This window comes from Eleutherodactylus coqui, chromosome 4 (assembly GCF_035609145.1).
Source record: "Eleutherodactylus coqui strain aEleCoq1 chromosome 4, aEleCoq1.hap1, whole genome shotgun sequence".
Lineage (NCBI taxonomy): Eukaryota > Metazoa > Chordata > Amphibia > Anura > Eleutherodactylidae > Eleutherodactylus > Eleutherodactylus coqui.
This window is the reverse complement of record NC_089840.1, coordinates 241,418,203-241,435,165: the sequence shown is the minus strand read 5'-3', so window position 1 is coordinate 241,435,165 and position 16,963 is coordinate 241,418,203. Positions and strand designations below refer to the sequence as shown.

Genomic DNA, 16,963 nt, shown 5'->3' with positions numbered 1-16,963 from the left:
ATGGAGAATCCACACCGATTTCTACAACGGAGAAGCGAGAGATGACACCCTCGCCGACAACACAGCAAAGGCAGCGGCCCTCAAACCGTGGAAGAAAGAAGAATAGATACTGACAGCATGAGTCAGTGATAAGACTTTGGACTTTGATAAAACCTTTGGACTTTGATAAGACTTTGGACTTTGATATGTCAAGGACTTTACAGTTACAAGTCAACGAGGAAAGAAAGCAGATGGGCTAAAATACGGGAGCGACAGCACAGGACGGCGTATGGCGAACAATCAACAGAACTTGCCTACAGAGGTCCCTGTTCCCCATGATGGCCCAACTGGTACGCAGAATCAGAAGCAGCGATGACAGCGACACTGAACAAGAATGGGTGACACCTAGGTTCTCCGTAGCTGCTGCATCATTTGTCCAGTTAGCATGATCTTTGCCATATGCGAGTCCGGACAGAAGTAAGGTGGCCATATAACACTTGCCTTGACCACTCTACCCATTTCAGAGATTGCCAATTTGACCACATTCAGCTCACACCTGTTGGGGAGTATGAACATGTGCTTGTTGTTGCTCGAGTCTTTTTCAGGTTGGAGGCCCACCCTGATACTAAGGTAAATGAGCAGATAACCACACAGAAATACATGAATGAGGTAATCTGCAGATATGGGGTACCAGAAGTGATTGAGTCGAACAAAGGTTCACACTTCACAGGTGAAATAATGCAACACATCATGTCTGTTTTGGGTATATTTCAGGCTTTTCACACACCCTACCATCCACGGAGTAGTGGGAAAGTAGATACAAAAGGCAATAGAGAAAATGGGTAAATTTTGAATTGAGTGTCTTTCATTAGTTTTTCTTTTTCCCAGGAGGGTACATGCCACAGTAGCTGAATTTGGGGAATGATTTTCTTGTTAATTTTGTCATAGGCCTCTCCAAGGAATTGTTAGTAATGCATTCTGCAGTCTCTGCTTTTCCCCAGGTCCTACAGATGAGTGTCACAATCTAAAACCAGGTGACAGGGTCTATGTGGAAAAGTTTAAGAGAGAAACCCTGTTTGAATGTCCCTACCAGATGTTGTTCACCACCCCAACTGCAGTCAAGCTCAAAGGAAAGCCCACTTGGACCCACTTGGATCCACACTTCGCACTGAAAAAACTAATGATCCTGCATATCCTTTACATGCTATAATGTGGTACAATTCCTCTAACACACACCTTTGACTACTGTACACTAGCCCCCTGTTTCAGAACAAATTAATACAATCAAATGTGCAATATGAAGCCTACACTGAGGGTGAGAATCCAACACTGCATCGTGCTAAGAGAGACGTTGACACTCAAGGTGGTAACTTTGATCCACATGTACACATAGATGTAATAGGAGTGCCAAGGGGGAGCGAGATTAATTTAATTCTAGAGATCAGGTTAAAGCAGGTTTTGATTCCTCATTTGCTTTGTCACTGTTAGTAATAATGTAGATTGGATGAATTATATCTATTACAATCAGCAAAGGTTTGTAAACTACACCAGAGATGCTTTGCAAGGGTTAGCTGACCAGTTAGGGCCCACTGCATCCATGGTGTTCCAAAATAGAGTGGCCGTGGATATGATTTTCGCAGAAAGAGGTGGGGTATGTAATTTCCTGTACGTGTATTCTCCTTTTAATGTGACCAATGTTTCCCTTGTTTGAAAAAGATGAAGAGCCAGTTCCGATAATGCCAACCAGGTACGTTACCAGAAGAATGGAGAAATGTACCAGTACTGCGCCTGCCTCAGTCTCATAAGATGGACTGTCAGTGGACTTCCCATTTGCCTAGGGAAAGTGCAGAAGACCTTAGGTTCCGGCGAGGGCACACCCTGTGGGGTGTTAACTCGTACAGATAGAGGGTATGGATGCCCGGAAATAAGCCCAGGGAATCCATGGCCTCCTTCTGAGGTGAGGTAGGGATCCCTCCCCTTTTAGGAGTAGGGACTTACGGGCAGTGGGAAAACCCTGACGCAAGGGTGAGGCGACCTGGACGTGTTCACCATTAGGACTATCTCCAGGAGGGACAATGGTGTGGGTGAAGATTAGGGAGTCCCACGCCGTGCGTACCTGTGCACACTACTAGTATGTACTTCTAGTACATTAGAGTGAGAGGAGAGGCTCCTGGTGATAGTTTTGACCCACACATGTACGTTGACGTCATAAGACAGCCAAGGGGGGTACCTGACAAGTTTTTAAAAAAAATTTTCCTGATTTATTATGGTAAATAAAATGTTGACCAGATTAATTATGTTTATTATAATTAACAGCGGTTTATAAATTATACTAGAGACGCCTTATAGGGACTAGTCGACCAATAGGACCTACCTCGACTATGACTTTTCAAAATAGAATGGCACTAGGTACGATTTTAGCCAAAAAAGGGAGTGTCTGTAAGATGATAGGGGAGACTTGTACCTACATTCCAGACAAAACGTGACCCGCAGGTAAAAACGCAGTTGCCATTAGGAAGCTGACCGCACTAACTAAAAAGAGCTAACCTTAGTCTGGTTTCCTCAGTAAGGTACCTAACAGGAGAAGGAAAAATATATATATAAAATAAGTTTTGAAACATTGTGTATTTAGAACACTGTGATAGGTTTTCGCTAAGATTTTGCTTTATTTTATCTGCAGTGCACTCTGCTTATGTCCACGCAACATGCCGGTGTTACAACGCCCCTGGTCCTGTTACCTTGCCGCCTCTGGAAAAGGGAAGTGGGAATAATCAGCTTGTAGCTCTTTCCTTCCAGACTAATATATATGATAATGCACTTACTAATGAGACAGGGGTTCAGTCATGTTGATCAGTAATTAGATAGTCCTGATTTTGCACTCTTGTTGATGAATCGAGGTAACGTCAAGAAGGCGGGGTTCTATACAAGTTATGCAGTGTTTACCTGAGATAGTAAAAGTCGCACCTCTCCTAACCTAATTATGGTTGTCACCTTTATAGTCATTCTAATTTCTGTTTGTCGTTGCATACAGTGTATTCCGACCCTGATGACTGCCTGGTCCACCTGTCCCACTACGACGTCCAACAAAAAGCCCACTGTCAGCGCAACCGTCGTCATCATGGATCCAGAATGTGATGATGTCGAACCATCCTATACCCCCATGGCAGTAGTAGGCCCAGTCGTCTACAAAACAATGCGAGTCTAGGGTCAGCGGTGGGGGATTGGGGTGGGACGGAGCAGGGCGAGTTTAGTGAAACAGATAGTTTCAAGGGGGGTCTGTGGTGGAAGTCCAGTATTCCTATATTTTGGATCGGTGGGCCTTGGCAGTAGACAGTTATCAATTTAACATTCTGTATACATACTTCTGTCTTGCTACAAATATAGTTCATGACAGTTGTGCAATAAGTACTTCCTACATATGAAAGTATCTGTTTTTCATAACTCTGCTGACAAAGATGGAATTTAGCCCGTAACCAACATGTATAAATATATTTGACTGTCCAGCTGCATGCACTAATACGGAACTAGGAATCAGACATGGACAACCGCAGAGATTACCCAAGCAATTTTACTGGAAACGTATGCAAATAACATGGGAGGTTTGTGCAATTTATAGTTCATGATGTAACATCCAATCATATCGAAGGAACCCCACGTGGCTCCAAGACAACCCACTCATTTCATCCACCACCTGATGGCCAATCACAGATGACCGGAGGATGGAAGAATTGCAAGATGCTTATCCAATAATTAAACAATACGTTGTATGCATGTAATCTTTGACCTGCCCAGATGGGCGGATTTGTTAAACTCTTAAAATAGGCTACACGCCGATCATTAAAGTTAGAATTGAGGAAGCTATGCATGCTGAACCTCGTGTCAGTGTGAAAAACTTCTTATGCGCATTATCAATTCAGAATTAATATGGAGGGCTGTAAACATTCCAAATTGAGTAAGCCGTGATTCCGCAAAGGAATGCTACGACATAATCATCCAGTGTAAATGGGCCTTAACTATTCTTCATAGCAATCAATGACAGTGCAACTTTCATTTTTCAAGAGCAGAATAATGAATAAAAGCTGCGCTGTGATTGGTTGCTATGAGCAACAATATTTAGAGTTTCGTAAATCTGCCCCATGAGCTCAGCTACATAAAAGTAAATAAACTATATTCTTGTTTGTCTTTTATTTACCTGATGGGTATAAAAGGAATGTCTGTGTCTGTTCCTCTGCATATCCCATTGGCTGACAGATAAAAACAAAAATGTATTATTTGAGTTGTTTGGATATGACTGGTCATGGGCATAACTAGGAGGGAGGGCAACAGTAAGGTATGTAGTTTGAGTACTACGTTCCAGGAGGTTTGCCCAGCTCAGGGTATTTAGACACAGGGCAAGACAGCAAACTGAATATTTGAGTGAATGTGAGTCTAACTACAATTCTGTAACTTGCAATAAATGAACACTGGATAGGCAGCTATTATTTTCTAAGAAGTACATTTTGTTAAAATTAGGAATCATTTTACTTCTTTCCTAATTTACATTTATTTGCATAAAGAGGACAATATTTTTTTGCGTAGAGTTTAAATTAATTATGGAATATTTTAAAATGCAAGTAATTGTCATTTAGCTGAGAGCTGCCCCTGATTGGTCCCTGCACTGAGCCAATCAGAGGCAGCACTCACTCACCCATTCATGAATTCATGAATGGGTGTGAGTGAGAACTGCCTCTGATTGGTCAGGCTGTGACCAATCAGAGGCAGCTCATTCAGCAGGCAGGGATTTTAAATCCCCGGCTGCTGAATACTACTCAGAGCAGTTCAGAACTGACGGCGGCCGCGGCTGAACTCCGTCTGCCGGGACCAGGTGAGTATATATATTTTTTTGGTTTTTACACATTTCTGGATGAATTTCAGGGAAGGGCTTATATTTTTAAGCCCTTCCCGAAAATCCATTGTGCGATCGCCGGCAGCCCATTGCTTTCCATGGAGCCGGCTGTATTGCCGGCTCCATTGAATTCAATGGGCAAACATCATTCTTCTCTGCCACAGCTGTTACAGCTGTGGCAGAGGAGAATGATTTATCTACTATATGTTCTCAATGGGGTCGGTGCTGCTGCCGCCGGCCCCATTGAGCACATATAGAGAAGAGAACAGGAATCGCAGATCACAGATAGGTGCGATCTGCGATTTCTGTTCTATAATTTATCGGACGAGCGCATAAAAAGCGCTCATGTGTCCGATACCATTGCAAAGCAATGGTTTTAAAAAAATCGCCGGACGCATGCGCATGCGCAAATCGCGCGAAAAAACGCCCGTCCGACCGAGGCCTAAGAGTGCTATTCCATGAGTATTTTTGGCTGTGGGTAAGGGTGGTTTTTCACGGCATGATTGTCAGACACTTAAGTGCTCAACAGGCTGCCCAATGATTAGCAAGTGCTCTCTCCCCTTACACAGTGCAGGGAAAGTTCTTGGAACTTACTGAGCAGTGCAGAGGGAGGTCCCTCTCCCCTGAAAATTACTAGGGATTGCAGGGTGTGCTGAAATGTTGTGTGACTCAGAAGAAGTCAAGCCATTACAGTTGGCAGAAGTCACAGAGGAGAGGACTAGGCATTGAGTGACGACTAGCAGACTCTTTAAAGCTACAGTAGTGCCACTTGTCTCTGGAGGAGTCACCAGTCAAGGTACAACGAGCTGTTGAAAGAGAACATCCCACAGGAGAATAATCTGCAGGAGGATATTAGGATAGTTGTCTGGAGTTCCAGAACTCTTGGTTGCAGAACATTTTGTAAGTGAGAACAGCCTCGGCAAAGTCAGGTAGGCACATCAGTGAGTATGAACAAGCTTACCAGCAGGCCTGTGATACAGTAAAGTACCTAATTCACACATTTGAGGTGTCAAAGTTCTACTGGATAAGCCTAAATTGTAATTGAAATTGGGCCTAGGACTGAGCCTGGACACAAGTGCACATAGAGCATAAGTTTTTGGATACTGCTGTCGAGGATGATGAGGGTGCAAGGCAGGTCCAATCACATGAGGAGGCTAACAGAGTTACAAAAATAGTAACCTTTTATTTTAAACAAGCAACTAGAAAAGAACAATGTAATGCAATCTAAGAACCAAATCTTTTAAGTGAATACTGTGTAAAGCTACCCTAACACTTATGATTTACCACTAATTGCTGGGCTGCACCTGAATTTGCTATTATTTCAATTTGTAAGTGCTGTTAATGTTATATCTTGCTAATAACATTGTATTATGCTGTTGATGTTGTCCTGGCTGGTATAATATGCACTTTGTTCAATAGGCAGTTGGTGAAGAATGTGTATTGTACACTTTGATAATGATGCTGACTGTACATTGTAATTTTAGAGCAATGAGTAAACATCCTGGATGGATATTTGGTACTAAAAGCAGTTTCACATGGCTGTATGTGCAAAAAGGAACATGGAAGTGCAGTGTATTTGTGCCATAAACATGGTGCTTTCATATGCGTTTTGCATATATTACTGCACTTTTTGCGCTATCTGGGTCATTTCATTTGAGCATGAGACACAGCCACGCCCTGAGTTAAATGGCTAATTAGCCTAATTAGATCCAGTTGTGTTTCTCCCCATGAAATTGCACAGCATGTTGCATGGGTATGGGGGCTAAGATTGTTCAGTATATCCCCATGACCAGAAGGCTATATAAAAATGCTGCATACAATAGGTAGAATAAAAGGGAGAAAGTGATGCTCACCACTGAGGCACACCACCCCAGGAACAAATAGTTAATGAAGAAATGCTACACAACTCTACGTAGACTACAGTGAACTCTGAATAGGGCTCTGAGATTATAGTAGGCGCACACCTGAAGATTGTGTTTGCTTAGAGACCAAGTCCAGTGAGTGAAATAGAACAACTGGGTCACATCCAGAAGGGATCCTACAAGTGGTTGTGGAGCAACAATCCAGAAACTCCTTGGGTGATTGTTAGTGAAATGACTATGAATCCAATTAATTGAAATGAGTAGCTATGTTTGTATCAGGTATCCATTTTATGTGCCTCTTTTAAAAATATGGAGAAGAAAATATCTACAATATTGTATTCCATTTCCAGGTAATCTTGATCCCATAGCTAATAGAAGTATGTGACAACTTTAAAGGAAGCCATTGCAGTGCCTATGGAGGTTGTGATCCACTTACACAGACCTGTGGGTGGACTGGGAGTGGGGTCTCTAAATTCTGGATTATTAGACATTTTTGGAATGACATATAAAATTAATTTTATAGGAGAATAGATCATTCCAGAAGAATAGGAGCCCAAAGTAATTGGGTGCTGGGCATCTTATATAATACCATTGTAGCTATGCCTCCAGATATCTACATTGTACACAGAGATAGGACATACAGGTGGCTAACATTGACTACAACAGACTTATATACTCACCTGTCACATTCATGCTTCCACATGATGATTTCTCATACATGAGCACCCCATAGCAGACGCTCTTTAAGAGGGCAGCGGATAATAGACGGCTAGATGGCAAACCCCATGTGATATTCATGGGTGCAGCAAAATAAGTTTTCAGTATATTTTTAATTTATCCTATGCTTATGCAAATGTATGTCAGAAAAGTGGATGTTGCAGAACTAGTAAATCAGACTAATTAAATAAAGGCTCATGTAATTACTGTCCTCAGCCAGCACAGTCAGATAGAAGCAAGCGTTACATTTTCTATATTTATTCCTGCAAATTAGTTCAAGGGAATTAGAGGGTGGTTGATGGAAATGATTCAAGCTATTTTTCAGATATGTTATGCTTCATAATTGGAGATGAGCGAGCATACTCGCTAAGGGCAATTACTTGAGCGAGCATTGCCTTAGCGAGTACCTGCCCGCTTGGAAGAAAAGATTCAGGGCCGGCGGGGGGCGGGGAGCGGCGGGGGGGAACGGAGGGGAGATCTCTCTCTCCCCCCACTCCGCACTGCTCACTCCCGCAACTCACTGCTCACCCGCGCCGGCACCCAAATCTTTTCTTCCGAGCGGGCAGGTACTCATTAAGGACAATGCTCGCTCAAGTAATTGCCCTTAGCGAGTATGCTCCCTTATCTCTATTCATAATATAAAAGCCCAAATCTGTTCCCATAACTTTTATTTTGCAAAATTTTCATCCTCACTTACTGCTCCCTTGCAAGCTCACCTTGACTACAATGGTTTTCTCAACAGCATCCTCTCTTCGATCTTTTCCTACCAGTAAAGGATCCTCAGTACATTTCCCGTCCACCTCTAGAGAACCAGAGTCCACATGTATCTGTATGGTCTCTGACAAAGTGAATACATAAAACTATATTAGGTATTAATTACAAAATGTCATACTTACATGTATTATGTTTGCTATGCATCATAAGGGGTTTTTCCAGAACTTGGATATAGATAACCGACCCTCAGGATAGGTCATCAATATCAGATCAGTGGGGTTTGCTGCCAAGGCCCCCACTGATCAGTTGTTTGAAGAGGCCAAGGAGCTTGGTTGACCACTGTGGCCTTTTCACTGCACACCTGAGGAAAGGTCATCGATATTTTAGTCCTAGCAAATTGTTTACATTATTTTTAATCTTGTGATGGACAGGTCCAGTCCAGGTTTATATATTCAAAATACTCCTTCAATACCTTTAGGCCAGACTCACATGAGCGTATTCTCGCAGCGTGCGGACTGTGAGATATACATGCATGGCACAAAGCCATATGCAATGATATTGCGTGCTGCCCATAGCCATGTTCTATTTTGGCAGATATGTGCATGTGAAACGCACCAAGATAGAACGTGCTAGGAGTTATCTGACGCACATATTTTACACAAGCCATGCAAGTGTTAAAATGGCCACCTATGGTAGATTGGTATAGTATATTACGCATGCAGGATTTGCGCATGGAATACGCTGTACCGATACCCCCGTATAATTCCGGTCTTACAGTTGTGTGAAGTGTTTACTAAAGATTCTCCCATAACCCTCTACTCATGCAAATTGTTTTCGAATACATGGACATGGACACATGCATTTGGATATATACGAATGCACATTAGATAATCACCTAAACCTAGGGGTTTCCCACTAAAATGATTTTTCACCTATTTACAGGATATGCAATAAATGTCTTATTACTGGGGATCTGACTGCTGGGAACCAATTAATCATGTCCTGGCCCTGCTTAAGTGAATAGATGGAGGTCATGCATGCTTACCGCCAGTCCATTTACATAGGGGTTTCAAGATGTGCCAATCTTGTGACTGCTGTGGGTGCCAATGCTTGGACCCCAGCGATCAGACATTTATGACATATTTCGTGGACAGGTGATAATAAAAGTATTTAGTGGCCAAAGACCTTTTAAGTTTCTTAAACACTCTTCTTCAGCCAAATAGGAGTCATCCGTAGCCATGAAGGTGTGACAGCACGTGCACACGAACATTCGTACATACACACATGTAAATATGTGTCCAGACAATGGAGCAAGCACTGGGCCCATCTGCTTGTAAATTTTGAACCAACAATCTTTAAAATGATTGTCTCAAAAATCCAACCCCTGCGTATTCGGGCACATGAACATCATAGAGTGGCAAACAGACCAGCATTCCAAACTCTATCAGATTTGAGTGGATCATTTATTAGATGCCATTTGTGATGCAGTAATAGGGTAATAGAATGGGAGATGTAGGGGTGCTTAATTTATATTTTCCTCCTTTTGGCTTTCACAGAAAAAAAACTACATCCAAACCAGCATGTGCAGTTCTAGTCTATTGCAGAACAAAAGCTCTAAAGCTAAAAGGAAAGCTATCACATCCTCTAAGTACCATCAACTAAGTTACGTTGCTCATAGGATAGGGCCGAGGAGTCCAGGGGTGTACTTTTTATAATTAGCAGGCTTCATCTTTCCATGCTGTCACCCCAGAAATTCGGCGCTCGGTCTATGAATCTTTTTATCATTCAAGTGCGCTTGGACTCCAATCCATAGAGAACAATGGGAGTGCATGAGCAATGACTGAAGAAAGGGGTGACAACTTGGGAACAGGGGGCCCATTAAGTATAAAAGTTACACGCCTGGACTCCTCTGTCCCTATCCTATAAGCACCCTAACATGGTTGATAGTACTTCTATGACATAACAGGTTCTCTTTAAGTTGATGATATTCTTTGGTGTAAATATATACAGTACTTGGTTTTACTGCGGTGACATCCCAGGTGAAACGGTGTGAATGCCCCTCACAGACACATCTGGCCTGTACCCTGTTGTTTACTTTTGCAAGATCCTCTGTATCAGACAATGACACGACAATCTGTTGTAATAAAATATAAGTCAGAAAGTGAAGAAACATTATACAATAATTTTTATTTGTATGTTGCCAAAAGTTTAGATTAGGCAATTATGATAGGTCTCCTTAAAAAGATGTGTGTTTAGGACATGTTTAAAGCTGTGGTGTTCAGAATTAACCTGATTATCTGAGATAGAGCATTCCAGAGAACTGGTGCTGCTTGGAAATAATCTTGGAGGCAGGAGTGGGAGGTCTGGATTTAGAAGAAATGTAATATAAGGTCATTAGCAGAGCAGAGAGCACGGGTAGTGAGGTAGACAGATGAGGAAGGAGATATAAGGTGGTGCAGCACTGTGGAGAGCTTTATGGATGAGAGTGATGAGTTTAAATTGTATACTAAATTTGATGGGCCAATACAGTGACTGGCACAGACTGGAGGCATTAGTGTAGTGACTGGCACAGGCTGGAGGCATTAGTGTAGTGACTGGCATCAGTGTGTCGCGGAACAGAGTTGGGTGTGTGTGTGTGTTTCTATGTAGTGCTTATCTCTTTGTCTTGTTGTGTTCTGTTATGTGTATTCACTCAGGTCACATAAGGGTTAATGTCTGGTGTCTGATTTTGTATCAGTTAAGTCTGGTTATGTGTATTGTCCTTTCTAACCAGTGTGGAGTCAAAAAGGCAAACAGGGGGTACTAAGCTTGGTTTCAAATGGTTACTTATTGCAGTGATCTGCGGACAGCTGGGCCAGTTACCATTTAGGCCCAGAAGGAGAAGATGGTAGAGCCACCCGTGACAGAGTGTTTTTCTACCCTGCTGTCTTCCCCACCCCGGGATCATCTGTGCGCCACCAAAAGTGTATTGACTCTCACAGGGTGAAGGCTGGACAAAATGAGCCCGGCTGCTGCATTCAGGATGGATTGGAGAGAGAATTTAGAGAGGGGAGTGCGATCAGTAGCAAGTTACAGTAATGAAGCCAAGAGTGGATAAGGGCGACAGTAGGAGTTCTTGATGTCTCACAGTGAGGAGAGGTCAGATTCAGGAAAAGATTTTGAGGTGCTGCTGTCATGAGCACACAAGTGACTGAATAAGGGGAGTGAAGTAAAGGTCAGAAACAAATATGACCCCAAGACAGCGGGTGTGTTACGAAGGTGATATAGTGGTACCACAGACTGAGATTACAAATCTTGTTGGAAAGTTGCTGACAGGATTTTTTAAAATCTATAATCATAAGACAAAAATACAAAACTGCCCATTGCTACAAAAATATAAGATAATAAAATTATGATTATTCTAACATATTTTTGAGTATTTTGATGATATATTAAAAGGTTTGTTTCACCATGTCAGCCTTGACCAGATAACCAGGACCTCTGTTGGGATAGATAGACCTAAAGTGCCACCATACAATGCTATATTTCCTCTGCAGGGAATATGAATTTCCAGATGTAGCTTTCCCAGCTTGACTGGCAGCTCACTTCTCTATAAAGGATAATATGTATAATAGCCATTGTGCTTCTTCTTAAAGACTAACTACAATTTTAACAAGTCTTAGACCACTGCTGATCACTATCATTGTTACTTGCTGCCTGTTCTCGACAGCTGAAAATGGATACATAGAGAAGTATAGACATCTTCTGCTGAGAGGAGCTGACAAGCCGTGAAGATAGCCAAGGTGGCACAATGCTCAGGTGAGTGGTGCAGCCCCTCTTTCTAATGGTCAAAGGGTGTCTCAGCAGCTGGACCCAAAATGAAAAAACTTTTGACATGTCTTGATGACATGCCAAAGGTTAAATAACCGCTTTGTGACTAGCCTATTTTGTGTCTTAACTAGAGATGAGCGAGCACCAAAATGCTCGAGTGCTTGTTACTCGAGTCGAACTTTCAGTGATGCTCAAGAGTTCGTTTCGAGTTACGAACCCCATTGAAGTCAATGGGTGACTCAAGCATTTTTGTATATGGCCGATGCTCGCTAAGGTTTTCATTTGTGAAAATCTGGGAAATTCAAGAAAGTGATGGGAATGACACAGAAACGGATAGGGCAGGCGAGGAGCTACATGTTGGGCTGCATCTCAAGTTCCCAGGTCCCACTATTAAGCCACAATAGTGGCAAGAGTGAGACTCCCCTGCACTGTCAGCATAAAGATCGTTCTCCTCTGCCACAGCTGTAACAGCTGTGGCAGAGAAGAACGATGTTAGCCCATTGAATTCAATGGAGCCGGCAATACAGCCGGCTCCATTGAAAGCTATGGGCTGCCGGCGATCGCGGGATGAATTGTTAAATATATAAGCCCTTCCCTGCAATTCATCCAGAAATGTGTAAAAATAAAAAAAATATATATACTCACCTGGTCCCGGCAGACGGAGCTCAGCGCGGCTGGCTGCAGTTCTCCTGAACTGCTCTGAACAGCTGTGAGTAGTATTCAGCAGCCAGGGATTTAAAATCCCCGCCTCCTGAATGAGCTGCCTCTGATTGGTCACAGCCTGACCAATCAGAGGTAGCTCTCACTCACAGCCATTCATGAATTCATGAATGGGTGAGTGAGTGCTGCCTCTGATTGGCTCAGTGCAGGGCCAATCAGGGGCAGCTCTCAGCTGTCATTCAGCTGAGAGCTGCCCCTGAGCCAATCAGAGGCAGCACTCACTCACCCATTCATGAATTCATGAATGGGTGTGAGTGACAGCTGCCTCTGATTGGTCAGGCTGTGACCAATCAGAGGCAGCTCATTCAGCAGGCGGGGATTTTAAATCCCCGGCTGCTGAATACTACTCAGAGTAGTTCAGGAGAACTGCCGGCGGCCGCGGCTGAACTCCGTCTGCCGGGACCAGGTGAGTATATATATATTTTTTGTTTTTACACATTTCTGGATGAATTGCAGGGAAGGGCTTATATATTTAAGCCCTTCCCGATAATTCATCCCGCGATCGCCGGCAGCCCATTGCTTTCAATGGAGCCGGCTGTATTGCCGGCTCCATTGAATTCAATGGGCTAACATCGTTCTGCCGGGACAAGGTGAGTATATATTTTTTTTATTTTTACACATTTCTGGATGAATTGCAGGGAAGGGCTTATATATTTAAGCCCTTCCCGACAATTCATCCCGCGATCGCCGGCAGCCCATTGCTTTCAATGGAGCCGGCTGTATTGCCGGCTCCATTGAATTCAATGGTCAGTGCTCGTTTAATCGAGACGAGTACCGCGTGGTGCTCATCTCGAGTAACGAGCATCTTGAGCACCCTAATACTCGAACGAGCATCAAGCTCAGACGAGTATGCTCGCTCATCTCTAGTCTTAACCCTTAGGGACCAAGCGTGGTAAATATACAGTGCTTGGTCCTGGGCTTTAATCTAAGTCGATAGCATATGTTGTAGAATTAAAGCCTCCGCTCCTGCAATCAAGTAGGAGTCGGTCGGGTTCTCGGGTGTCAGACACAGCTGAAGACCCAGAGGTGACGCGGTTTTTACCACTTCTGCCTTCTCCTTTCCACGCTACAAAGCACTCAATAAGTGATATGTACTAAAAAGTGAAAGCGGAAGTGCTTGTTCGACTATGCGACCCAAGGATCAGCTCTGTTAGTGATTGATGTCACTAAAGGGGGAGATTTTGCTCTGTAACTGGGGCTCCCATGGATGCCCCATCTACAGTGAAACTGTATGAAATAATAAAGAAAATGAGACAATGTGAATGAACCCCAGAGGACTTATATGACAATATTGATGGTAAAAAAAATTATTACAAAAATAAGTTTAAAAAATTACAAAATAAAATAAAATATATACATAAAAAACAAAACGACCGACTGCTAAACCCATCCAAAACTGTTGCCATATGCGCCCTGTCATCCGAGACTTTACAAATTATATACCAACATGCACAAAACAAAATGAGGAACCCATTCCTTTTTTTTATTTTAACGTAATTAGACTCATTTTAAAAATAAACAGCTATAACATTTTTTTTTAGCTTTTTACCTTTTTAATAAAATTAAAAGGCAGAAAAAAAGTCAATGAAAATATATATCTAAAAAATAGCCCTATTTGGCATGGGAAAAGAAAATGCAATACAAAAAAAATATTTGGTCACTGAAGAAAAAAATGAGGGCAGTAAAACCCCCACATGGGTAAAATCCCTAGAACGTGTCTGGTCCTTCAGGCCCAAAACACCATGGTCCTTAAGGGGTTAAGGATCAATCGATTTTCATTATCACAGTGCAACAGCAATAACTCGTTGCCATGTTTTATATTTTCATGGCACCACTCTGGGGTACGTATAAGGCACTCTATAAGCTTTATTACATTTTTTGAGGGTAAAATGGAAAAGAAAATGTCCAGAACATGGATTTGTAAACCCCACAATCCCCTTAAAAATCTATATATTTGATTCAATGTATTAAAACATATAGCACCTAATTATAAGGAATGGTTTGAATTATTTATGACAATTTTACTGTAATAGCTTCATATTCCTTGACATACATAGGAGTCTACTGCTCTACAAGAAAATGGACTGCATCAACATTTTTGGGGTCAATTTTTAATAATGTACTTTTTTTTATTATTCTTTTCTTACCAGAAGGCATTTCTTCACATAGCTGAAGACCATGGCCGTTATTGTCAACTGCTCTCCTTGGACTACAGAGTACGGGACAATCAGGTCAATGAAATAAGGCTGGAATGTGGTGAGCTCTACATCCGTAACACTGGCAAAACCAGTCTTGCCCAAGCAGAAGGCATCAGTTACCCATGTAGTAACACTGTCCGGAGTAGTTCGATTCAGTACAAAGTGTCCATCTGAGCTGTAAAACAAATACGTTGTGATAAATTAAGTAATATCAATCATGACAAGCAGAATTTAGCAGAACTGCATGAAGTAGTAAAGCCGTGCTCCACCTGCAAAATTACTCTTCGGCAATCTAACAATAAAGTAAGTTGGCCCCTACTTCTCTGTATTTACCCCTCAGACCCCTGATGAAGTGATCACCTATCATAGAAACAACCGATCCCATGTTTATTCAGCTGCCTGTGGTAAGAACCATATAGTGGTTAGAAGTTCAGTTCATTACAGCCATTGGAGGTCTGGGTATCCCAGCTACTAAACAAACCGCTAAAATGTGACTTCATGATAGATAACTAAAACTGGCCAAAGACATTGTTGGTAAAAGGTCAGCCTAAATCATTAAAGCTATATCATATTACATAAGATGGCATTATTATTATGTACTCACCCCACAGGAGCTAGCTCAAATAACCAGCTGTCTGGAAAGTCTCTTCGTGTGAAGCGGGCTAGTTTCTGTTTATCTTTTCCAAGAAAATGTAAGATTACATTAAAATAAATACATGACTTTCTTAAAGGTATAACATGGAAATGTGTCTAGATTTAGAATATGCAAATGCAATTCCACAAACCAATTGCACAGAATAATATCAAGTACAGTCAGAAAAATAGTGCAAAGATATATTCAGGCTTGTACTGACTGTCCCATAGGGGAACAGGTGAATCCCCCGGTGATCCCTTAGCATGAGTGGGTCCCCACCCACCTGCACTACATACAGATTGGTAGTATATAGCATCTCAGCCAATCTATACTTCCATATAAGACACTGGCTAGTTTATGTATTTACTGTATATAGATGCATTAGCTAGCTGAGATGACATTTTGGTGCACTGACAGACTGGTAGATATCCTCTCTCCTGGACCCCGTCTTCTTCATGTCACTTTAGGGGCTTCCTATAGCTATAAGGACTTTTTTCACATACTTGAATTGGTTTATGCTTGTATATTTTTCTTTTTGTGTTTTATCCTGTAAATACATCTAATACGTTGTTTCTTCTTTTTTATCCCATAGGACGGTATGGGAAAAATCTGTATATGAATCTACTCCTTTAACTTTGATCGTCTACTCAACGCTACTGAGAATATAGATCATTATCAGAGCTAAGCGAGCTTGAAGCTCGTTCGAGCATTAGCCTACTCGAGATACTTGTTACTCGAGACGATACCACGGGGTGCTCGATAAAAATTTCCCCACATGCTTTCAAAGCGAATCATTGTGTCATATAATTTTCGGCACATCCGCATAAAAATGGACATGTGACTGATGCCATTGCAAAGGTATATATAGACGCAGATCGCAAGCGCATCTGCAAATCGGTCAAAAAACGTCCGTGTGACTGAGCCCTAAATGCTGTTGAGTCTTTCTTCAATTACTTCAGTTTGTTTAATATTTCATTTTGGGGTGTTTGGTAGTGGAAGTAGTTCATCAGACATGGTGGCTGTGATGGTGGGGGTGACTCAGGAACGAGATTATAGTTCCGGGGGGCATGCTTGACTGTGTGTGAGAGCTAATAAAGAAAACTTTTAGCAAGCAAGATGGGAACTACTGTGCTATGAATATATGGTTCTATTTAATGTTTAAAATGTTCTTTACTTCAATTTTGGGTTAAAAAGGGGGTGCTTCTTAGACACAGAAGAATATGGTATGTGTCCTCTCTCTTACTAAGTAATGAAAATAAATTTATTTTCATATTCCTTTCATCCCTTTCACCTCCGCAGCGTACTATAAATCCCAGCATGTCATGACAATTCTAACCCCCCCAGAACTGCTGTTTTGTGATAAAACTGCATGTTGGTGCATTTTTTGGCCCTGCTGTGGCTGTTTGTGTGTTTTCACCTTTTAAAATACATGCCATGAATGCCA

General features: G+C 42.1%; 1 protein-coding gene across 2 annotated transcripts in view; it reads right to left on the bottom strand.

The window, feature by feature from the left end:
- The window catches only part of LOC136626156 (alpha-2-macroglobulin-like), a 459,985-nt gene that overhangs the window by 358,570 nt on the left and 84,452 nt on the right, over positions 1-16,963 (bottom strand). For both annotated transcript variants that reach the window (XM_066600963.1, XM_066600962.1), the window contains 5 exons: positions 15,490-15,562; positions 14,835-15,060; positions 10,171-10,291; positions 8,160-8,281; positions 4,172-4,223 (listed from right to left, as the gene is read on the bottom strand). In XM_066600963.1, coding sequence (XP_066457060.1) covers positions 4,172-4,223; positions 8,160-8,281; positions 10,171-10,291; positions 14,835-15,060; positions 15,490-15,562 — 594 coding nt within the window. The remainder of the gene's footprint in view (positions 1-4,171; positions 4,224-8,159; positions 8,282-10,170; positions 10,292-14,834; positions 15,061-15,489; positions 15,563-16,963) is intronic.